Consider the following 24,537-nt stretch of genomic DNA (forward strand, 5'->3'; position numbering starts at 1 on the left):
CTCATTTAATCGTCGTCCTTCAAGGCAGTTACCATTATCCTCATTTTAGTAATTGGTTAGTTGCGGCTCAGAGAAATTAACTCGCCTAGGATTTAAAAACAACAAAAATTAAGTGGTAAGGGCAGGTTTCTGCACTGAGTGCTGAGCCATTGTGCCCCACCGTTTTATAAACACAGATCCAAACGAGCACTGGTGATGTCCAGGCAGTGCTCATATAGTCCAGTGTTCTTGTCTCAAGTCTAGATTTCTGATTTTCCTGCCCCTCGAGAAATTTCTATGTGACCATCAGCATAGGGGACAGATTGGGAGTTTCAGTGCATTTCCTAGAGAGACATGTTGCTTCTGAATGCTTTAAGATAGTCTTAAACCTAGGATTTAAAAGTATTAGTTGAGGGGCACCAGTCGGTTGAGCGTCCAATCCTTGGTTTCGGCTCAGGTCGTGATCTCAGGGTCGAGAGATCGAGCCCTACGTCAGGCTCCTCACTCAGCTCAGAGTCTGCTTGAGATTCTCTTTCTTCCTCTCCTTCTGCCCGTCCCCCCTCAAATAAATAAATAAATCTTTTTTAAAAAAGTATTAGTTGAAAGAATAGGCGAATTGGTAGAGAATGTAGATTTGTGGTTGCCTAGGCTAGGGACATGGGGATGACTGCTGATGGGTATAAGGGTTTTTTTAAGGGCATGACAGAATGTTCTAAAATTAGGTTGTGGTAACGGCTACACACTGAATATACTAAGCACCGCTGACTTGCATACTTTAAATGGGTGAATTCTTTAGTATGTGAATTATATCTCAGTCAAGTGGTTTTAAAAAGTATTAGCTGAGAGTAAGAAGTGATTGGTCATCAGATTTTCCAGCACTCTTTCAAAATCCGAGTAAATTTAGTAGCTTCTGTATTTGAGTTATTGTCTCCATTATCTTCACTCTTAGAGGAAACCTCTTCCCCAGTACGGCTGCATAGTTTTGGGGGTCGTTATGTTGTGCTTGCTTGTTTTTGTTTGAGCTGCAGGAGTCAGGTGAGCGCGTCAGCGTTTCCCAGCCCCAAGCCTCCTTCCTTCAGCTGGGCAGTGAGAGTGCTGAGCGCGCGCACGCCGTCTGCCGAGTGACCCGCCGAGCCTCGCGGGGACAGGAAGGGCATCATGGGGCCACTGTCTGTGCCCATTCCCCCACGCCCGTCCCAGGAGGGGGCACAGACTCACAGGCTCCTTTGCTGGCTGGGGGTCAAGGAGCTACGGGTCAGAGCTGCAGTCTTATTTAATTCCCTCAAACCATCTCTTAATGGCAGGGTTGGCAGCCCTGTCTCAGCAGACCCTCATCTCTCAGCCAGCAATTGCTAAAGCACCTTTTTCAGACCTGGCCATGACCCATGGTGGATCGTGGTCGTAAAGGCACGTGCTGTGCGGGAACCCCAGAACACGAAAAAAATGAATTTGTTCAGCGTTCATGTATCACTCATGGTAGGGTTGGGTGATAGGAACCTTGTAGAACAAGCCTCATTTCTGAATGAAAAAGCTGCTGTAGCAACCCTTGGCTGGCAGATAAAGGAAAGAGGTTCAACGTACGCTTTCTCTTGCCTGAGAGATGGAGGGTGGGAATTCTTTTTGGTGGTTAGTGATGCAATGGGTACAAATCTGCCATTTATTAAAGAGAAACTATGTTGTGGTTGTACAGACTGCCCAGCTGTGGTTAGCGTCTATGAAAACCATTTCCTGCGTGCAGTAAAAAGAAAGTTTTCTGCTTTCTCTACCGAACTCCAGGGAACGGACATTTCTCTTTGTTGAAATCCACTGCTCTGCCTTAGCAAAGTGACCTCCTGGGCCCAGGCTGAAACAGCCCCCTCCTTTTGATCGCCCCGTGCAGGTCATTGCTTCCCAAGGGCTCCTAAATGCTGGATGGGGAGGGTGCCGTGACAGGGAAGCCGCTGATGCTGGTGCTGGTGGGCTCCAGCTTTTTGAGGACAGGTTGGAGCAGCCCCGGGGAGGTGGGGAGGTTGGAGTCGAAGCCTCTTTGAGTTGCCCATTGAGGTTAGCAGGATTGCAGCTTCTAGGAGGCTCCGGAAGATACCCTAGCTAAAGAGTGAGCGAGCGATGTTGCAGACACCACTGTGAGAGAGATTTGGAGTCAGGGCCCCAAGCAGGAGTGCCAAGTGCTAAGAAATGACCTTTTTTACCACTTCAGCCTCATCGAGTGAAAGGACCATAAAGCACATTCCCTTCCAGACAGAACTCTGAGATGTCGGGAATCCCAGCTGTGTCCGACTTCCATACCCTCTCGTTTGGAATGTAGCATGCTTCTTTAGGAGGAGTGAGAAGTTTGGAACGGAGGAGGAGTCCTTTTGCAGGATGTATGGTAGCCAACACAGATGAGTTTCATTTAAAGCCGTGTGGTCCGTGTGCCTAGCCATGTCTAGAAAGGAGCGCAGGTGTGACTCATATTCCATGAAGTCTCCATGATGTAAAACGAAAGGAATATTTCTGGTCTGACTGAGGACACCCCCACATCCTGAAACTTTAACCTGATCTCAACCTGGGAGGTGCCCAGGAATATAACATTTATTTTATGTTGACATCCTGACATTTGCTTGAGGAGATAGAGACCTGCCTGGGAGAAAAAGAAAGCTGAAAGTCACAGAAAAAGCAGAATGCTGCCGTTTGAGAAAGCATGCCAAGTCCCTAATCAGCAGTTCGCCAAACAAGCCATAATTGAGGCACATTTATCTTCTGTGCCCTGTGCTTTGCTTCTCACGGCGGCTGGTTGGAGAGATGTCCTGTTTGCTCAGCTATGTTTCCTGGTGGGAGTGATCCGCGTGAGTGTGGCTCCTGCCCTCAGACCAGGCAGGTGGTCCGCAGACCCACACTGGCTTAGCACTGTCCCAGGAGAAAGCCAGCAAGGCTCTCCTTTAGAGAGGGCACCGACTGTTAGCAGCCGGGTCCTGATTCTGTCTCTTCTCTTCTTTGCCTCTGTGGCTGCTATTGGTTGGGAGCCCCTGTGGAACCAGTATCTGGAAAACAAGCTGTGCCCTCCTCAGTTGAGCTCCCAGGCTCAACTGCATAAAGAAAAATGCCATTATGGGCTCCATTAGAAGCTGTATTTAATAATTCCTTTAAAATTCTGCCTCAGAACTGTAAATGGTCTATTTGTGTTGGTCAATAAATTATTATTCCCAGCTGTGCCCGATCATACAAATTAAAGCAACAGCAGTTTGCACCTCCGGGAACGCACCCCCCTCCCCAGCACAGTCCCCATTCCCAATAAACTAAAGGTTCCCACTTTGGAGAGCCAGGCCTTCTTCACTCCCCAGCTGCTATAAAATGATGGAGGCCCTTCCCCACTCTGCCATGATCCCCACCATGGGAATGGTGTAAGGAAGGAAATGGCTGGGGCAGAGGCAGGAAGGGATGTGGCATTATCTCTTTCACAGGGAGTGAGATGAAACCACAGGGGAGTGGAACAAAGGAGAAGGGAAATTCAGGAGTATCATTTCCTAGAGGTCTCGTGGGCCGGCCAAAAGGGGTTTTTTTTTTGCCACTGACTTCTGTCACTTAACCCTTAGGCATAGCATGCCTCCAGGCCCTTGAGAAGAGTATCCGGGTATCTGAGTGAGTGCTTCCATGTTGGCCAGAGACCTCTGGACTCACCATTGGCCTGTCCAATCTAGGACTCCGCTGACGATCCTATAACCCTTGGCCTTTTCTCTAGCTACTGCTCTTTCACTTTTTAGAGACTTTCTTACAGCCAGAGCTTTATGATCCCTTTGAGATTTCCTAAATATTTGTCCTTCAGATAGGATCCTTCACTTTTTCCACCTCAGTCTGTCCTGAGACATTGCCAGGGCGTTTATAGAGTGAGATACCAGGAATAAGTAGCAGTCAGAACTTCCTGAATGTCCTGGGAGTATTAGCCTACGTATTACACATTAATTACAAATTCGTTACAGAGGGGAGAGTATACCTTTACAAGTAAGAGCTCTGACAGCACCCCCCCCTCCCCAGCAGACCACACCGAGCATCAGTGCCCCGGGCGGGCCCGCCCCTCCGCCCATCACTGTGTGGTGGTGCAGTAAGTAGTACCCAGCCTCACCTACCTGCCTACTTGGCATAAGAAACAAACCCTGAACGAGCAATATTCCGTTAAGACCGCCAACCTGGACTCCAAAAACTGGCAATGGCATCAAAGACCAAAAATCAAACAAACAAAAGAAAAGGCAGGAGACTGTGCTAGATTAAAAAGTAAAGGGCGGGGGGGCGCCTGGGTGGCTCAGTCATTAAGCGTCTGCCTTTGGTTCAGGTCATGGTCCCAGGGTCCCGGGATCGAGCCCCACATCGGGCTCCCTGCTCCGCGGGAAGCCTGCTTCTCCCTCTCCCACTCCCCCTGCTTGTGTCACCTCTCTCTGTCAAATAAAAATAAAATCTTTAAAAATAAAAAATAAAAAAATAAAAAGTAAAGGAGGCTAAGGAAACATCAGATGTAGTGCCTGGAAGGAGGGCATGGGACAACTGTCAAGGCCATCTGGAGAGGCATTGAGGGGAATGTGAACAGGAACTTTAGATGACACCATTGTATCGATGTTACAGTTCTTGGGTGCAGTGTGAGGTGTTGATGTAGGAGAATGCCCTTAGGCATCACGTACCCAAGTACTTAGAGGTGAAGTGGCGTGATGTCTGCAACTTACTTCAAAGTGGTTTCACACCTCCAAAAAAGAACATTTAAATAGGGAGAGAAAGGGGGGAGGGGGGGAGAGAGTGCAAATGTGGCAAAATGTTAATAATGAGCAAATCTAAGCAAAGGGCATTCAGATAATAGTTGTTTCTGCTTTCAAGTTTTCTGTCAGCGTGACATTTTTCAGACTAGAAAGTTGGAAATTTCTGCCAGACCACACCAGAGTTCTTGTGCTGAGTGTTGCCGTAGCCCACCCCTCAGAAGCCGGAGTGGAATGAACGCTCAATTTCAAGCTCACGCTTGCCCAGCTGGTAGTACAAGGCGTTGTGCATTTCCCTGCAGGTTTCTCTCTGCATTACACGTGTGAACCAAGCACTGCAGGTGCCTCCGGGCACCAAGGAAGGGCGAGGGGAGGGACCCGTTCCTCCCGAGCACTTGTCTAACTTTGACCTTCTTTGAAAGGTCTGCACTAGGCAGATTAATAAAAACAAGCAACAATAAAAAAAACAAACAGTGGCCCTTTGTGGCAAGACTCCCCAGCCCACTGAACTGGCTGGTTTCAGCAGCACAATAGACCAGTAGAGGACTATTCGTCACAGAGAAAAGGGACATTAACTTTCCGTTGGAGTGTGATGCTAATAAACACTGTCTAGCAGATCCCAGAAAAAAAGCTTGCCCCAGAAAAAACGTCCTTTTCATTGTCACTGCAGAGCCCTTAACCCCAGTTACTTGTCTCAAGATGAATATCCTTGATTACAATAGAGACCAAGAGACGGTGCGGGTAGAGGAGAGCAGTTCATGGCTTACTGTGAATGGATGGTGCGTCCTGTCCCGGAAGAGCTGTCCGTTTCCGTAGAACCAAGTGAGCTGGAGTGATTGGGCTGCCAGCATCAGCTGAGAGGCCAGAGCAGGGCACAAGCCGCCTCTGTGCTTCTCAGACAAGAGCTGGAAAGGGCTTTCTGTAATACATTGTTTCAGAAGAGATGAAAATCCAAGACTTTGCCACCAGAATAATCAGGTTTGTTTGAGAGACATGTTTTAAAGATGTAGCACAGCTGAAATCAAATCAGACAGACTTGGGGCACCTGGCTGGCTCAGTGGGTTAAGCATCCGACTCTTGATTTCGGCCCAGGTTATGATCTCAGGGTCGTGGGATCGAGTCCCGTGTCGGGATCCATGCTGGGCGTGGAGCCTGCTTAAGATTCTCTCTCTCCCAGACGAACCATGAGAGACTATGGACTCTGAAAAACAAACTGAGGGTTCTAAAGGGGGAGGGCGGTGGGGGGATGGGTTAGCCCGGTGATGGGTATTAAAGAGGGCACGTTCTGCATGGAGCACTGGGTGTTATACGCAAACAATGAATCACGGAACACTACATCAAAAACCATTAATGTAGTGTATGGTGATTAACATAACATAAAAAAAAAAGGTTCTCTCTCTCTCTGCCCCTTCCCTTGCTCACTCTCTAAATAAATAAATAAATAAAATCTTTAAAAAAAAATACCAGACAGACTTAAGTGTACTTCATTCTTGGATTGGTGTAAGAGCAATAGAATTGAGTGGCAGATCTCTCTTGCTATTTGTATAAACACTGAAGCTGCTACCATTTGCTGGCCTTTACGTCACCTTTTGCTGAGAGATGCCACTTGGGGGGGGGGGCTGGCACTTTATCAATGTTAATAATAGAGTCAAGAGTACTGACAATTTTTCAGCCACGAAATGTTTAAGATCATTTGAAACTTCTTGTCTGACTTCTGATTTTCTACTTTCCTGAGCCCAGTGTCCCATAGAATACTGCCAGCACAATGTTGGGAAGTGAACGCGATTTAAACTCTCTCCCTATTGTACTGCTGGCTTCCAGGCCATTTCCCTGAGTGGTCTGGTCTTGGGCTTTGGGGAGATTGCTTAGAGATTTGTACAGGTGAGGGGTGAAACTGGTCCAGGGATTAGGGCTTTACTTTTCATTCTTACAGATTTCAGCTAAATCCAAAGAAGGTCTGAAAGAGAACAGTGGTTCCAAGCAGACAGCTCTCACTGAAGAATTATCAACGTAAAATATCTTCCCGTCTCTCAGGGAGTACCATGCCAATTCCAGACCCTTGTATGGCTCTGGAAAATAGTCCATGTGTGAGCTACAAAAAAAATCCACTCCTGCCTTGTAAACAGATGACAGATACTAAGGAAACTGCGTATTTGTGCCAAAGAATCTTTGTTCCAAATAATTTGCATTTTAGTGGTTATGCAAGTTACAAGACGGAAGGCCTAGTGGAGCCAGGCTCTGTGTGTTGAAGTTCTAAGTAAAGGTCGGTAGTGCTTCCTTGTACATGTGTTGACTCTATCCTTGCTGGTCTACTTTTGCAGCTACCTTTTCTGGCCTGTCGGTTCAAGTGCAATGTTGACTCTTTCTGCTATGAGAAAAAAATCATTTGGATAAGCCCATTGTCAAATCACGGCGATTTAGTTCATTAAACATGTAGTATAGCGAGGCTTTGTGCCACATTGTGAGTGAGGCAAGAATGAGTAAGACGTGGGCTCTGTGTACAGGGAGCAGGACAACAGGGAAAGTAAGAATGCCACCCCCCCAAATTAGCAATGATAGAAGTTGAAGTACGGAAGCGATCCCCAAAGGCTATCTGTCCCCAACTCCAGTGGAAAAGACAGGCTGGAGGTCAAAAGCACTGAGTACTAGTCCCACGTCTCCTCTTGGGAACTTGGGCAGGTTTCTTAACCTTGGATCTTAGTTAACTCAGCTCTAAAATAAGGGGGTTGAATTAAGCAGCCTCTCAGATGGTCCCTCTTTTGTGCCCTCACAGTCTGCAGTTACAGTTTGCCTGTATGACGATCTCCTCTATTACATTATCTCCTTGAAGCCAGAGATCATGCATTGTCTATGTGTGTGTCCCCAGTTCCAAGCACAATGTCTGGGATACAGTAATTTCTCAGTAATCTGTTGGAGGAATACAATATGACTGACTCTAAATTCACTCCAAAACCTAAAATTCTATTTTGTGGGCCGGCTGGGTGCCTGAGGCCAATTTTTAAAAGATCATGGGGAAAGATGTGCCCACATTTCCTTCACAGCCAATTGTGGTGTCCTGTCATCCTCTCTATTTCCACTTAAATTCTTTTCCCGGCTCCTTTCCAGCACCTCTTGTAAATAAACAGCAGGATCCAGAGTGTCTTGATGGTGGCTACAAAACAAATTGGTTGGGTGGATCTGAGTCCATGCTTACAGGGCTGCAACAAAGAAAACAGCTTACTATAATATCTTTCAGACAGACTCTACAGGATACAGTTTATCATTTATTTAGCTGCAGTGAATTTTGTTAAACTTACATTTCTGGTGCTAGAGAGAGGCAGAAGAAGTTTTAGCAAATTATCGTAAACTTTGAATTCAGAAAGGAAAAAGATGACTTTCATTTTGCCTTTTTGTCCCTTTTACTTTTCTGAGTTTCTGAATCTTTGTGTGTGAGGTCTTCACTGGTGTCTAGTGTCAGCACAGGACATTGGGCTGGGTGCCGTGGAAAGGGAATTGAAGGTAATCGCTTATCGAGGGTTGACTAGACAGAATGAGTAAGAAAGAAAGGCTTGGGGCACCTGGATGGCTTAGTCAGTAAGCGTCTGCCTTTGGCTCAGGTCGTGATCCCGAGGTCATGATCCCGAGGATCCCTAGGATCGAGCCCCACATCGGGCTTCCTGCTCAGCAGGGAGTCTGCTTCGCCCTCTGTCCTTCCCTCTGCTTGTTCTCTCTCTCAAATAAATAAAATCTTTAAAAAAAAAAAAAGAAAGAAAGGCTTGGTAGGAGCCCACTGCCCTCAGCCCTGCTGTCTTATAGCCTGAAAGCCTGCTGCTTAGAGCAGAGGCAAGCAGAGCCCATGCCGCTTGGACAGGCTTAGTCTTTACATCGAACTTACAGTAGTTAGGTCGGTCGAGGACTGCAACATTCAGGAAGAGGTGGTTGAAATGCCATTGTTATGTTGGAAACCTGTAGGCAACAACGTGCTGGACATGTCTGAGTATAACATTGTGGGTGTAACTGCCAATGGGCAAGTGAATGGCGCATTTCTTCGGACTTTGCCTTGCAACAGGTGGATGAAGAGTCTCTTGAATGAAATACTGTGGTCTTCTGTGACACAGCTCACCACACTGTAGACCCAAGACCAGAAAATCCATGGCTAGGGGGACGGGGTGGTCTGTCAAAGCCAACTCTCTGGTAGTACCTTGCCCTTATGGCTTAGGATCCAGAAGATAGAGAAATCTGTGGTGGTGTTGATGTGGTGCCTGAAAGTGCACCAGTTCCTGCTGGGAATTCTGACCTCCCCCTTTCCACAGCTGCCGAAGGCCTGTGGGAGGCCGGTGCTGATGGACTCCGTCCTCGCTGGCCGCTCTCAGCACCGCGGCGGCGCTCTCGGAAGTGCTCTGTCCCAGCAAAGGGCCAGCTACCCTTGCCCAGAAGCCGAGGCTTTCCTGCCTGCCTGATTGATGAACCTTCGCGGCAGAGACAGGGCCAAGGTCACGGTAAATGTGCTCTGCAGAAAGCTGTGGTGGCGTGATGCCAGGATTGTGCTACGGAAGCCCCGTGTGAAGGGGGTGGTGAGTGTGAGCGCTCGAAAGCCCTCAGGGACCCCACCTGCCAGGTTCCAGGAAGAAAAGGCTCCCGGTCATGATGAGCCTCTGCGTGTTTTGGCTGCTGCTGTAAATGTGTCATTCACTTTGATTTAGCCTCAAATACAAGACAGGTAATTTTGCTTTTGAGACTGTCAGATTAGGAAATCATAAACCACGTTCATGATCCAATGAAGGCAGACCTGGAAGTTTTTCCTTAAAGCATCTGAGCACTGGTGACAACTTGCTGCTCGTTAGCGGTGGACAAGGCGAAGGGCGATTATGGCTTTTCACCGTTCTGGAACTCTCTTCACTGCTGTGCAGCAAAAGATCATCTTCTTAGGCTTCTCAAAGTGATTTGTCAAAAAGATGGTATAATTTGGGAATACCGTCAGAGCTAGAGGCTGAGAGTGAGAGATGGTGTATAGAGCCTAGGGGGCTGCCCAGGTAAAAGCAGAAATTCTATAAAGAGCTGATTGGTGAATGAATGCAAATGGAAATTACACCCCTTAGGATCCCCCAATTTAAAAGTGTTCTGAACACCCTTCATTTAAACTACAGAGATCTGATTCTCTCCACTTGTTTCTGTGATCCAGGTGACCTCTATTGAGTTCCTACTGTTTGTAGATCTCAGTCCATGTGATGTAGAGAGATTTGGGGACCCAGAGCTTAAGTACCCTCAGAGAGATAGAGCACGCACAGGAAAATAGTGTTGCTCCTAAGCATCTTCGTTAGATTCCCTTCAAAGCAGAACCTTGGATAAGTCTGTTAGCATAGGTCAGTCATTGGGAAGCTGTCCTCGGGAAGTAGGAGTGAGGAGGTAGAGGGAATGAGATGGGGAAGGAGGGAAAGCCAGTACAAGAGTGTGTTTCCAGGACTGCAAGGGCTCCTTGTCACCAGAACTTCTGAGAAGCGTTCAGAGGACCTCCTAGAATTGCCTGTGTGAGGACAGGAGGCTGGGCCATGTGGCCACAGCCCCTGTCCTCCATGAGGGTGTCCCCAATGGCATGAACTCCCATAATATGGCCAGGCAGTGCTTCTGACACGTAGGCGGGGTCGGAGGAGCCCCTGCAGGCAGCAGAGGAAAGCCTCAAGGTGTGTGCTTTTGGTGGATGTTGTCGGCACTGACTCTGAGCTTGCTCAGAATTGACCAGTATGGCGGCAGCTGGAATCAAGAGTCCTCGAGCGTCTGCTATGGGAAGGATCGGTGCCGTAATGGGAGAAGGACTGGGTGCACTAGAAACACCACCAGGAGGCATCTCATCCAGAGATTGGGGCAGGGTCTCTAAGCTGAGACAAGACCAGATGAATGGGAGATGAACTGTAGATTCAGGACTGTATGGTTGGAGGTTAGATGGCGAGGGTAGATGTGGTGAGGGGAGAGCAGGAAGACCTTTCAAGGTAAGGAGCATGTCTTCACTGTAAGAGCAATAAGGGGTCGGGGAAGAGACATTGAAGCAGAAAGACATGATGAGCTTTCTGTTCTAGAAAATTCACCCTAACGACAGCATATTGAATAGATGCCAGGGTGGAGCAGGTGAGTAAGAGTGGGACAGAACAGAAGTCAGGGAGACCAGTGAAGAGACTGCAGTTCTCCAGGTTTGAGGATATAATGGTGAGAACTGGGGACACATTAGTCTCTGTATCCTCACTCGTGCTCTGCTGGTAAATACAGCCTGAATGTGTGTGTGCACGCGCGTGTGTGTGTGTGCATGTTTTGATGAGAGATTGTTGTAGGAAGTGAGTTATCTAGAAAAGAATTTTTAGAAGATGGGAATTGAAAGCTCATAGCTGTGTGGAAAATTCATAAGCAAACTGGAAGGTAAAATAGCTGTGAGAAAATATCTCAAGTAAGTTCTCAGCTTAGTCATGAGAGAGCCCAGGGCACCACACTGGGAGTCAGAAAGACCTTGCTTTGGCCTGGTTCTGCGTTTTCTATTGGTTTGACCTTTGTTGTGTCATTTAACCTCTCTGAACTCTGTTTATTTGTCCAACTCAAAATGAGGATGATGATGCCTGCCCAGCCTATTCTGAATCGATGTTAAGCTAACAGCATGTGGTGGGAAATGACCACAGCAGTGAAGCTAACATCCTTCCAACCAACATGAATAGGACGAGGGTGTGGAGGGTCATGGTTCAGCCTGAGAGTCTTGTGTTCAGTGTGGACACTGGCCTGTCTGCTCACTCTGGGGCAGGAACGGGGCGTCCTTCACTGGCCCTGTGCTGCAGGGAGGTGGGTTTCAGAAGGGTTAGTGTGACACTAGATCCTCTCGAAGCCCCTTCCCCCTATTCGGAGACTTGGTGGTCCTCCTTCACAGGCCATTGTGAGAGGAAGATGAGAAAATAGTGAATAAAGCACCTGGAGAATGAGCATTGTAGGCAAGTAAAAGGTATTACCGTTGATGTTATCAGGAGGCCTTGTGATGTTAGCTCACAGAAATTGTACACGTTTGACTCTCTCACATTTCCCAGGAAGACAGGAAGTAACTTCCAGTTTCCTGCGTGGTGGTATACGACGTATTTTAGTTTCATAAAGAGACCAAGGGCCATGTCCCTTCCATAGTTCTTTCCCCTAATACCACCTTCTTACTAACTAGCTGCATTCTGTTTTCCTTATTTTTTGTCCTGCGTTTAACAATGACTGGAAACATGTGACCTGCTAAGACTTGACCTTGGGCATGTGGGGTTTCTCCCACAGTCCATGGTCGTGTCACCAGCAAGGAGAACCCAGGCTGTATATTCCCTCCTTTCAGGGTGAGGAATGTTCTCCACCTCCTGGGAAAATCCAGGGTCCTGACTCACAGGAGTCAAAAAGGAAACTGATCTTAAGAGTCCTTTTAAGATACTGTGACTTCTTGCTCATCAGTGTTGGGATCTGTTTCTCTTTCTCTTACAAGCATTCCCTGGTGTTTGAGGGCACAAATGATGACTGACTCAGCGTGGCTGACATTTATTACACCTTTACTCTGTGCCAGGTGCTATCGTAAAGCACTTGACATAGAAGATACACTGCAGCCCTCTGAGTCACTATTCACTTGGTAGATGATAGGAAGCCAGGGCAGATGTGGTTAAGTAGCCTAAAGTCACACAGAGCTGGAATATGAACGCAGGCATGTGATTCCAAAGCCGTGTCTGAATCATGCTGCACTTCTCCCTGCCTGCAAGCAGAGACCTGTCCTACAGAGCATATAGAGGGCTTTAGGATTTCCTTTTCCTAGGTCCTTAGAGCGGTCAGAGATGTTAGGCAGGAAAAGTGCATTTGAATTCTGGTCTACTTAAAGTGTTCTCCAGAGCAGACAGGAAGTACCCTAAATACAAAAATGGTTTCCTAAATTAAGATAAATAGCCCGAATCTAGGGAGCCCCGTGCCAGTCAGAAAAAAACATGAATCAAGAGTTTTTACACGCTACGTGTTTCATTTTTTTCACTTTCTCTAGGTTAAAAAGATCAAGTGGCATGAGCAGCCTTTTGGGGAAAATTGGAGCCAAGAAGCAGAAGATGAGCACCCTAGAGAAGTCCAAATTGGACTGGGAGAGCTTCAAGGAGGAAGAGGGCATTGGTGAAGAACTAGCCATCCATAATCGAGGGAAGGAGGGGTAAGAACTAGTAGATTCTGTTCCTCTGAAAATTCTAAAAAATCTGAAATAGTTTATTGTAGACAGGCCACCCAGTTTAAATAAGCAGGCACTTTTCCTGGTGAAGCAAATTTTGTCCATTTGTTGGTGAAGCTCTGTTCTAATGTGGAGCCGGTCCCCTGGGTGAGAAGAACACTGGGGGGGGTGGGGGTGGGGGTGGGCGGGGCGGGGCCAGTCCTGTCTGCCAAGCCGAGCTCCCCGAATGACAACAGACAGCTCCCGGGAACTGTAAGTCACCTCGTTTCGTCACGTGGTCAGATCTGGCTCGCTGTATCCGCCTTGTCGTGGTCGGAATGATCTGGTCTTCTGAGAAGCCAGACCAGCCCAGTGCTTCCAGAGCAGAGCCAATAGAGTGCCTAGATGTTGTCGCCTCATTGCGGACTGTTTTTGTCCGTGTCACTGTGGCCCAGGCTGGGGCTTCAACCTACATGACATGCCGGCCCTCTCACGGCACCCTGGCTATCACTTGCACCCCTCCTCTTCACCTGGGAGTACGAAGAGGATATCCATAGGCTCTGTAGGCAAGAATGTCAAGAAAGGCAGTGTTTGGTGAGTACTTAGGAACCTCAGAAAGAGCTAAGAAGCAAAGTTGCTGCAGAACGGGGTCCATGGCTCAAGGTCATCACTCCCCCCGCCCCTAACGGTGAAAAGAAGTGCCGTGTGGCTGTCAGACAGTCTGGGTCCTCCCCACCCTGCCCTTCACCAGGAAGGGCTCTCCCTGCAACACACAGAGCATTTCTGAAACTCAGCTCCTTTGCCTGTGAATTGGGGTAATGATACCACACTGGGGGTGAGTGTGAGGATCTCATGAGATAATGCATGTAACACATGTATGACACATACACATAATGCACATGAAGTACATAAAGCGCTTTGCAGAGCACCTGTCACATAGAAGTGTGCATTAAGTGGTAGTCATTCAGCTTCTAAGCTAAGTTATAATACAGACAGGTGAGGGGGTGATTTTCTGGGTCACATTTCTAAATTTGGCTTCAAGATTATTTGAATTAACCTAGAAGCTGATCAGTATGTTTAAAAAAATTTTTGTTAAATGACTTTATGAGCTTGGTTAGCCATCAGACTTCTAAGTCAGTCTTCTGTCAAAGATGGAATGCCGCAGGGCTGAGGTGGGAGTGCCAGAGTCCTCTGAGGAAGGCCCAGGATAAAGCCCAGGCAGGAGTCGCTGTTATCTAGAGAAGGCCTTTGACGTTTGCCCCAGACCTCCCCGTCTTTGACTCTGCTCTGGTTGCTCACAGCTCATTCCTCTTCTCCACGTTTGCCTGGTGATCCAAGACAGCAGGGGACCTGCCAGTGTGTGTGACACTTTATTGGTCCTCTGGGTATTGATTATGTGGGGCGGACACTGTTTCTTCTGCTCAAGTCAATAGAGGTCTTATAAAAGTAGGGAGTGGTGCTGTTGAAGATAAGGCAGAGCTAATAAAATGTAGACGAGAAGAGAAAACAAGATTAAAAGGCCATCTGCCCAATGAGGACTTCTCAGGCGATGGAAAATCACGTAACAGTTCGGGAACCACTAACAGGCGTGCAGCTTTTAAGCGCCCTGCTTTCCCCGCTTCTCTGAGACCCTTCGCCCCCCACCCAACGATTCCACCGATCTGATTGTGTTTTTCCAGGGCAGATCTGATGACTTCTTTGCTCTGCCTCTGGCTCTTCTCACCTTCCCTCTCTAGTGCCCGTCCCCACACCTCCACTCACTTGCCTTTCCTAGCTCTTGCAGGCAGATTAAAGGGGCCCAACCCCTAGTCCAGGGAACAGGCTGTAGCTTGGGTTCTTACCTTGGCTTAGCGTGAGAATCGTCTTGTGGGGGTGGTTTCAGAGTTGGGATGACAAGGCCACTCCTATACAGGGCCGCTGAACCGAGAGTCGCAGAGACTTGTATCTTTAACTCACTGCTCAGGTGCTTCTGATGCACAGCCAGGGTTGGGAATCACTAGACCATAGCATCAAAGTTCTAGAGATGAGAGCAAGACAGCCAGCTGCTGGCTGAGCCTTTCCAACACATACGTAATTGGAGAGCCAAGTTCAAAACCAGGAATGTCGAGAAGCGCAAGAAGATTTCTCCAGAGAAGTGTGCCCCGTGCCACGGTGTTGATAGAAGCACAAGAACCAAACCTGTAAGGTCTGTTTGAGCAGAGGCAGGTCAGGCCCCAAATTCTCTTACACAGACGCCAGCAACAACAAAGGCATCACCAGGAGGGGCTACTCTGAGGGACTATGTGGAGATTCCCAAGAGGCATCCCCCTGGAATAAAAGTGATCTTTGCTGAAACCAAGAAGGGGGGAAAGTCATATTTGATAACATCTCAGAAGAGCTACCTGTGAGTTTTGATTGACCTCTGCCATATATATATTTATAAAACCTTTTCACAAGTACCAAATTTAAATTGATCTCTTATACAAGAATTCAAGTCATAAATGATGGTAAAAATATTCCTGTTACACAGTCCTGATTAAAGTAAGTTTGGATTGAGATTAAAAGCTTATGTCATGCATTTTATGTTTTGATAGTAACTCCAGTTCAGTAAATGCTAACACATCTTTCCCCTTGTAAAAATTGGATAAAATTTGAAGCAGATTGTTCAATATTGGGTTATTTTTGTCCAGTTATTTTTTTTTTTTTTAATTTTTATTTTTTAAAGATTTTTTATTTATTTGATAGAATGAGAGAGCGAGAGAGTATGAGAAGGGGGAGGGTCAGAGGGAGAAGCAGACTCTCCGCTGAGCAGGGAGCCCGATGTGGGACTCGATCCCGGGACTCCAGGATCATGACCTGAGCCGAAGGCAGTCGCTTAACCGACTGAGCCACCCAGGTGCCCCTATTTTTGTCCAGTTATTTTAAAGGCAAGTTTGCCATCTTAAAATACGCGCATAAGGAGACGAGGTACCTGGAGAAACTGCAGGCACAGGACCAGATCTGTTCTAAAATATGTATCTGATACATCCATTGTCTACATTCTTTGCAGAAAATTTACCAGAACTTTCATTGAATGTCAATAAACTAAACGCTCCAGTGAAGGGACAGAGATTGACACATTGAATTAGAAAACAAAAAACAACTATATACCGGTTAAAAGACACACGTCGAAACAGCGGGATGCAGAATTGGTGACAATAAAAAAGATGGGTGACAGGATAAGCCATGCAGCCACAAACAAGAAGAAAGCTGATAGGAGACAAAACAGACTTGGAGACAAAAGCATGACCAGAAACGAAGAGGCGGTTGCCTCATAATGATGGAAACACTCAGTGCATCTGGGAGATAGGACAGCTCATGCTCGGATGTCCCCCTTGGCATTAACCACCAGACTGCACTCATTCCCTGCGACTCAGCAGTCCCACCCCAGCTGTGTTCCCAGCAGAAATTCCGTTGTGCGTTCCCCAAAGACAGGTGTGAGGATTTCAATGATAGTGTTTTCATAATATCCCCAAACTGGAAACAGCTCAAGTATCTATCAATAATGCAACAGGCAAAGTGTGGAGATCGTATTAAATGGTTCATGGATCAGGCAGCATCCCCTCCACCAAGTAGAGGGAAGCTCCAGAGGGCTACAGAAAGGGAAAGGTTTTTATTTTTATTTTTATTTTTATTTAAAGATTTTATTTATTTATTTGACAGAGACACAGCGAGAGAGGGAACACAAGCAGGGGGAGTGGGAGAGGGAGAAGCAGGTTTCCCGCTGAGCAGGGAGCCCGATGCGGGACTCGATCCCAGAACCCTGGGATCATGACCTGAGCTGAAGGCAGACGCTTAACGACTGAGCCATCTAGGCGCCCCAGGGAAAGGTTTTTAAAGGCAGGACAAGGAAGTCATAAATAGAAAGATTATTCCAGGTGAGGTCACCTCCGTCTGGGGACAAAAGGGTTTTAGTAGGTGGATTACCTCATCTTCCTTTGGAGGATGAAGAAGGCCCATGTGACATATAACCTCACTGGTGCTGACCAGAGAATTCCTGACTGACCGGTTAAAGGTTACATTCCTAGAGGGTTGAAACTGCAATGAGGTTAGGTATTAAGTCTGGGTTGACTGACTTGGGGCTTTAACCTAAGTGACACCATTTTGGGAATGAACATGGATAATTTCAATAACATAGTAACACCAAGAAGTTCACACAGTATGATCGCATTTATATAAAGGTCAAAGACAGGCAAAAGCAGTGCATCTGTTGAGTTATTTTGTGAAAGAAGCAAGTCACAGAAGAATTCACAGTATAAGTCTATTTATGTCAAGTTCAAAATTAGGCACAACTAGACCATAATGTTGAGGGCATGCAAACTTCAAAGGCAGGCAAGCTCGCACCTGGCCAGGCTGGCGTTGGTGGGAGAGTTATGCAGGGGCCTCCTCCAGGCTGTCAGCCTTCCGCTTCTTCATCTGGCCATGGCCACGTGAGCACTTGCTTTACGATGGGGCGTTTGCCTTGCCCGTTTTATTCACTTTAAATCTTGTGTGTTACATTTTATGACAAAACTGAATTGAAACTGGGGCTCCCGGGTGGTGCAGTTGGTTAGATGTCCTCCTCTTGATTTCGGCTCAGGTCATGATCTCAGGGTTGTGAGATCGAGCCCCGGGTCAGGCTCCACACTCAGTGGGGAGTCTGCTAGAGATTCTCTCTCCCTCTGCCCCTCCCCACCCCGACTCAGTTGTGTGCAAGCGTGCACGAGCGCACTCTCTCTCTCTCTCTTTCAAATTAATCTTTAAAAAAAAAAAACTGAATTGAAGTTGTATTTAAATCCTGGCTCTGCTACCAACCTGCCATGTGTTCTAGCCCATGTCTTCATCTATAAAGTAGAAACTCTTCAGTATACTATACCTCTCAAGTTTATGAGAATTAGGTAGAGGAGATATCTGATGTGTTTATAAATATAGTGAGTCCTCTGCTCACTCTTCTTTCTTCCATCTGCCGTTACTGACCACACTGTCAGGGGCATTACTGCAAATGGAAAGCTGGGTGCCTTATTCCTTTAAATTCCCTCCTGGTGTCTTCCTGCCAACCCTTCGGGAATACTTTCCACAAAGGTGGCAGATACAGCTTGGGGGTATGTCCTCCCAGCCTCCCTGGCTAGTCCCTCTTCCTTCCCCCAGCTTTTAAACTTGGAAAGTCCCAGGACTGAGCTCTGGGCAGCTGTCTGTCCTCCCATTCCCTGCAGACCACCCCCCGCCCAGGAGAGCTCACTAGTTCCACAGCTTAGGTACCACATTCTGCTGATGACTCCCAGAAAAGCTCTCCCTTGCCCGACCATTCCGCTGAGCTTCAGACTCCCAGATCAGCTGTTGGGTTGACCCCTCCATTTGCATGTCCTAGACACACATCAAACTTAACATGCAAAACCAAATATTTGCCTTTCTTTCCATAAAGTCTTCTTCCTCAGACTTCTCAGAAAATGACACCATCACCATCCACCCAACTGTTAAAAGAAAAACCTAGGAGTCATCCTTGATTTCCTCTTTCAGTTCACATGCAAAAGTCCAGTAGACAGTTCTGTCATAAAATACTTCATTCCATGCCCTCTGTCCAGCCCCACTGCCATCCCTCCAGTACAAGTCACAGACATCTGTCATACTCCCTGCTTTTGTCTGTCTGTCCCCTTCCCTCCATTCTCCCCTACAGTAGCTAAAAGGATTTTTTTAATATAAACTATTTTTCCTCTGTTCCCTTCTGGAGGCCCCCCCAGGAGTACTTGCAGTCAGTGTTTGACTCCTTACTGGCATTCTAGGCCCTTCCTGAGCTGTCTCCTGCCCACCTCGTACCCCCTTCTCCCCCGCTCATGACAGCCCAGCTTCTGTAGGGCTCTTCCAGGTCCTCCTCCATGATGGCTCGCTCTTGTCACTCAGCGTTCGACTCAGATGCCACTCTCTAGAGTAGCCCCACCCGAGGAACCGTCAGTCATAGCACTTTGTTGGAGTGTGTCATCGTGTTCTCTTTCATACACGGTGAGCCTCCAACAACAAGGGGCAGGTTCACCACCTGTCCCCAGCACCTAGAAGAGGACCCAGCCCAGAGCAGGTGCCAAGCCACCTCACTGTCCAAATGCCTGACCCACTAAGCCACCAGACAGTCATGACTTTGTGTGGGAACCTAGTAGGACTAGAATCAGCCCCCCAGAAAAGAAGGGCATGACATCAGGTCCATCAGAATGATGTCTCTGCCCATGCAGCAGAGTTGGTTAAAACGCCCGTCCCCAAGATGGTCAGTCATCCGCATAGCAAAGGGTCGCAACTCGCTCTGAGCCCCGGGCTCCCGGGCTGGCCCAGCGTTCCGCACTGCTCCCTCCAGCCCCGTCCCCGAGCACACGGCTTCCCCGGCAGCAGGCACTGTCAGCCGAGGCGGAGGCCGGCAGGCCTGGAGAAGGGCTGGGGGCACCGTGCCTGAGCGGACTGCAGGCCCGGGCTTGGCTGCCGCTGGCAATCAAATCGAAGGTCAGGGAGCGCCATGATTGGATACCAGGTGTGCTTGTGACGCGGAGAGGCGTGTAGGAGAGCCCAGAGAAAATCATTTTTTCTCCAAACAGTCTACCTCCATGACCCCCAGGAGTCATGCTTTCAGCACCAGCACAACCTGGTGAGATGGGAGGAAAGCAGGGGAGAAGCTTCATTCAAGTCACCGTTCTTCTACTCTGGGCCTCAAGCGGTTTACAAGTCGCACACTCTTCCACGGGGTGAGGGGGATGCGGGCTTTTGCGACACTGGGTAGCTTGCTTCTCTCGGGCAGAAAAGGGCCTACCTTACTACATCCATCACAGGGCTTTATCTTGAGACAGCCTCCATGGCCCACTGCCTCCTGGTGCTGGGCACTGAGCTGGCCCGCATTCCCAGTCATGTTTGTGCGGCACTGCGTGCTTGCTTGGGGGACCTGACGCTGGGAACAGAGTAATAACGCAGCTGGAAATGCCCTCAGTCGTGTACCGGCGTCACATGTCCCCGCACCTCCCTTTGCTCTTTCCCTGACCGGGGGCAGGAGGCCGAGGCCCAGGATGGGCCCACCCGTTGGGCCTTCCCACCCTCAAAGACCTCTGACTTTTTGGGTGGATGGCCATCCTTCATTTGCCTGTGGAGTAGGTACCAGCATATTCCCTAGAAGCATTTTCTACCCTTTTCCTCTGTTCTTCCATTTTTCCCTCCCTCCTTTTTGGCCTGGATCTCAAACAGTTGGTACCAGAAAAGTAATTTGGGTCAAAGGATCAAAAAGATGCCAGAACCTGTTGTATCTAACCTGGTTCTGAAAGGAAAAGCTAGAAAATCCCTTAGGTTTTGGTGCTATTAGCATGTTTTATTAATGAAAGTAAAGAGCCGCTTCCTCGAGGGTAAATGGGCCACATAGAGCAATAGTAGCAGGAAGGGATGATGCCCCCGCCCACACATACCCCCAGCTTCCCAGGGGACTGCGCCCAATCAGGCTGGGTCCCCAGGAGTGCTGGGCACAGGCCAGAAAGGCACCATTGCACTTGTCAGCTGGTGGTTGTGTTCTGGGACTGTAACCCACTTAAGGTGCCTGAAAACTTGCTGAAGCTCGGTTTAAATAGGCCATCTACCTGGGCCACCTCGGAGGAGGCGGCCTTCCCCACAAACCCTTGCTCCTCCCGGAGCATTTGGTCTCTTGGCCCCTGTTGCAGCTGTCCCGGGGTCTGAGGTTCTGTAGTGATACAGTCAGGTCAGAAATGGGAAGCAAGAACCCCTCAGTGCTCAGCTGTTCTTTGTTTTATTGTTTACAGAGCACTTCTCACAGGCTCACCGCATTGTCAGAGGGCTACTATAATTTTTATTCCTGTTTTAGAGAAGAAAACTAAGGCACGGAAATTAAGTATCTTGCCCAAAGTGAAACAAATAGTAAATATCAGAGCCCATCTCATCCTCGGCACCTTTCCTGTCTTTCGGGGAGGGGAGTGGTCCACGTTCAATAGAAGTTTTCTTCCTGGCCAGCTCTTGGCTGGATCCTGTTAGCAGCTACGCGTGGCTCTGAATGGGGAAGTGAAGTCGCCAGGCCCGCCTTGACGGCCTTTGTCTGGGTCGCCCTTGAGAATTCAGTTGCATTCTGCACATATGCCCCTCTTGGCTGCCTGAATCCTCCCCTTAACCTGAGCTCTGCCTGCACCTGCCTGGGTAGCACCCAGCCTGGCTTCACTCTTGAGAGTCTCACCAGGTTGTGCTGGTGCTGAAAGCGTGACTTCTGGGGGTCATGGAGGTAGACGAGGCCCGCTTTAGGTCAAGAAGGTGCATTAAAATGCAGCTGGACCTAGCACTGCTTCCAGGAACCTGCAAGGCCATCCTTCATGCTCTGTGAGCATCCTAATTTAAGTATCACTTCCTCTTTAGAGGAAAATCGAGAAGAAAGACCACAACTGCTCAAAGCCACGTACTTCCTCTTCCTTCCCCCCAGGCACTCTCCGACAAGAGAGCATTGGGTAATGGCTCTCTTGAAACACGTCTTAAATTCCTCTCTAGCCAAGGTGCACCCTTTTTTTCCTGCTGAACTTCAAGGGGCAGTTCGGGCTATCAAAATACTGCTGCCCATCTCGGCCTTCACCCAGGGCTGGTGAAAACTAAGGTGGGGGAGGATGATGGTTATAGTGTGGCAGAGCCCTTTGGTCGATTTTGGTTAGCAGCCCCCTCTGGAGAATCACGGGCCCCTTGGCGATAGGTGGAAGGTGAGTGTGTTCTGTCACATGTCTGCTTCCCCACCGCAGTCCGCCTTGTCTTCTCTCTTTATCAGAAGGGGGTCCACGGTGTCTGTGGCTTTCCTCTCTGCCAGGGAATCTGAAATTCACATTTAGCCGGGCATCCTGTGTTTCACTCGCTAAATCTGATGGCCTGGCCCCGATGGGCTTCTGTCAAACCTAGGAGCAGGCCCTCCTGTTCGTTTCCAGCCATTCTGGCCTCTGGTCGGCGGTGTAGACGCAGCAGCTTAGTTCCTGATCCCTGACCTAGTCGCCGATAATACCCATCAAGAGACCTGACTGCGCTCCCCTCTTGGATCTGTTGTCCTTGGGCCTCCCCAAACGATGGTGACAGCATTAGCTGCCATTTTCTTGAGCGCCTGCTCTGCTAGGCATTTTGTGGACAGTTTCATTCAGTCCACCCAGCAGCCCTCCAGAGTAGGGATGATGATCCATTTTTCTTTGTTCTCTTGGCAGATGAGGAAACAGAATTGGCAGAGTGATGTGGTGTACCCAGAGTCACACAGCTCGCCAGTGGCAGTCAGGGTTTGAACTCAGAGCCACCTCCGTCTGCGGGGTAGGGGCCACGGCCTGAGGCTGGCAAGCAGGCCCCGGACTCAGCGAAGGCGTATGGGCTCCTGCGCCTGCTAACATAATGACCTTGTAATGACAGGTGCACATTTTACACAGTGCTACACAAGAAAAATTAGTGCGGAGATTCAGTTATGTCTCCTATTTTCAGTGACAGTTTTGCTCTCTCAGTAGATGAATTAGTAGCAGAGATCCCCTCCCGCAGGCGAGACGCGGCCCGCTTTAGGGCAAGAAGGTGCATTAAAATGCAGCCCTGTCTCATTAAGCTGCCAGCCACTCCTTACCTGCCCACTTCTGCCCGGCACCTGGGGAAGCCGCGTCTGCTGAACCTGGCCCCCGTTAGGTCGCCGAGCACCGACCTTTTAAGGGGCCCCGTAGGTGGACTGTGGGTGGCCGTTCTTGCTCTCATTCCCTTAGAGAAACTTCAGGGAGGCCTCTTCTGGCCCCAAGTGGGCAGAGGACACCGGAGAGGAGCAGGGGAAGGAAGGAGGGCGCTGAAGGCAGTGAAATCCCTTTAAAGTGAGCGCTCTGTGTGCCCACTTGAGCTTCACAGCAGCCCAAGAAAGTAGTTTCTACAAAGACCGTTTCGGGTGCCCGGGTGTCTTAGTCGGTTAAGTGTCTGCCTTCTGCTCAGGTCATGATCCCGGGGTCCTGGGATTGAGCCCTGCATCGGGCTCCCTGCTTAGCAGGGAATCTGCTTCTCCCCCTGCTCATGCTCTCGCTTGCTCTCGTGCTCTCGCTTGCTCTCGTGCTCTCTCTCAAGTAAGTAAATAAAATCTTAAAAAAAAAAAAGACTCTGTTTCTTCCATTTTCAGATGCACCTTTTTTCAGTTTGATGTACTGTAGATATGCAGGATGCATACCTTTCTTTCCCTCACCGTCTCAGCCCACCACTGAGACCAGGAAATACGGCATCACTATTTTGCTCTTGAGAAAAATGAGGCTCAGGGGCGCCTGGGTGTCTCAGTCGTTAAGCGTCTGCCTTCGGCTCAGGTCATGATCACAGGGTCCTGGGATTGCGCCCCACATTGGGCTCCCTGCTCAGCAGGAAGCCTGCTTCTCCCTCTCCCGCTCCCCCTGCTTGTGTTCCCTCTCTCCTGTCTCTCTCTCTCTGTCAAATAAATAAATAAATCTTTAAAAAAAAAAAATGAGGCTCAGAGATGTTGAGTGCTTGACCAGTGTGGCCCAGCTGATGTGTAACAGAGCCCCCCACTGAACCCCTGCTTGACTCAGCCTATGTTCTTCTGTCCCTAAAACCTTGTTACAAAACTGCTGCATTTTCCTGCCACCAAGCCCCGGATAGGTGGTTGCTTTCTTTTTTCCATTTTACTTGCAGTGACCTCTGAGCCAGAAGCATCTTGTTTAGACCAAGCGTGAGTGGTTTGGATGTTACTGGGCAAGTTGTGGGTGGTTACTCTGGGTACCAGCTGTGGTAATCTGTTTGTATTTGCTCTAACCCGGGGATCCCACTGGTCAAGTGGACACCTGGGGGGGGCGGTTCACACCTGAGGGGTGGGACAGTGCAGGGGAGATGTTTTTCTCCTACAAGAGTCTGCTGACAAACATTTTATATTTTCTTCTAGGTACATTGAACGGAAGGCTTTTCTAGACCGAGTGGACCACAGGCAGTTTGAAATCGAGCGAGATCTCAGGCTGAGCAAAATGAAACCCTGATGTCATGGCGGGAAATCAATAGCAGCTTAATCCTGTTGACAATGTGAGCTTCTGGTGCGTCTGTGAAATATTTCTGGTGTTTCTCATCAGCTATTTCCCAGCAAGGTCTTTTTTCCACGTTGAATTTCTGTCTTTGTATCTTGACCTCACGTGGTTTCATCCGTTTTACTTTTAAAAGTTTGTCCTTGAAAAAAATAAAAATAAAAGTTGGTCCTACAAGAGGCTGGTGAAGATGAGGACACCACTGGCCTTCCCTTTATCCTGCTGTGAAGGCCACCAGCCAGGCCCGCACGTCCTGGCCTGCCCGAGCTGGTCCCAGGGAATAGCGCGACCAGCCTGGGGCTGAATTTCTGGGGCCCGTTCTGGAGTCGGCCTTGCCCCCGAGACTGGGGGAGGGAGGCTCCCGAGGGTGGGTGGAACGCCAAGTCCTTGCAGTTTGGTTCTTGTTCCGCTGCTGCTTCTCTCCTGCTCTCTTCCTCCCTGCTGAACGGGATTCCTACTTAACTGGTACAAGGTCAGGCTGAAAGTAAGCATGTATTATTGCTGAATTAGGGATTTTTTTCCCTTCAGCCTTTTTCCTCTTCCCAGAGTTCAAGTCAGTTTAAGATGTGCTCCCACCTCAGTAATTCTGTCAAAGAAAACTCTGAAAGACTCTTTTTTTATACTGCTTAGGAAAATTTAAATTCCAAACTGCATAGTAATAAAG

The 24,537-nt window shown here is 48.6% G+C and overlaps 1 protein-coding gene across 3 annotated transcripts in view; it reads left to right on the forward strand.

Annotated features, from left to right (window-relative positions):
• Nucleotides 1–24,050, forward strand: part of CFDP1 (craniofacial development protein 1) — a 122,697-nt gene extending 98,647 nt beyond the window's left edge. Inside the window, exons 6-7 of one of the 3 annotated variants that reach the window (XR_013444215.1) lie at nt 8,990–9,175; nt 12,700–12,826. Coding sequence is in view for 2 of the 3 variants with exons in the window: in XM_078062953.1 (XP_077919079.1) it covers nt 12,700–12,858; nt 23,741–23,831 (250 nt within the window). In the remaining variant the exon portion in view is untranslated. Of the gene's footprint in view, nt 1–8,989; nt 9,176–12,699; nt 12,859–23,740 lie in introns of those variants that run through there. The other 2 variants (XM_078062953.1, XM_078062954.1) reach the window with 2 other exon arrangements.
• Nucleotides 24,051–24,537: the final 487 nt, after the last annotated feature.

This window comes from Halichoerus grypus, chromosome 15 (genome assembly GCF_964656455.1).
Source record: "Halichoerus grypus chromosome 15, mHalGry1.hap1.1, whole genome shotgun sequence".
Taxonomy (NCBI): Eukaryota; Metazoa; Chordata; class Mammalia; order Carnivora; family Phocidae; genus Halichoerus; species Halichoerus grypus.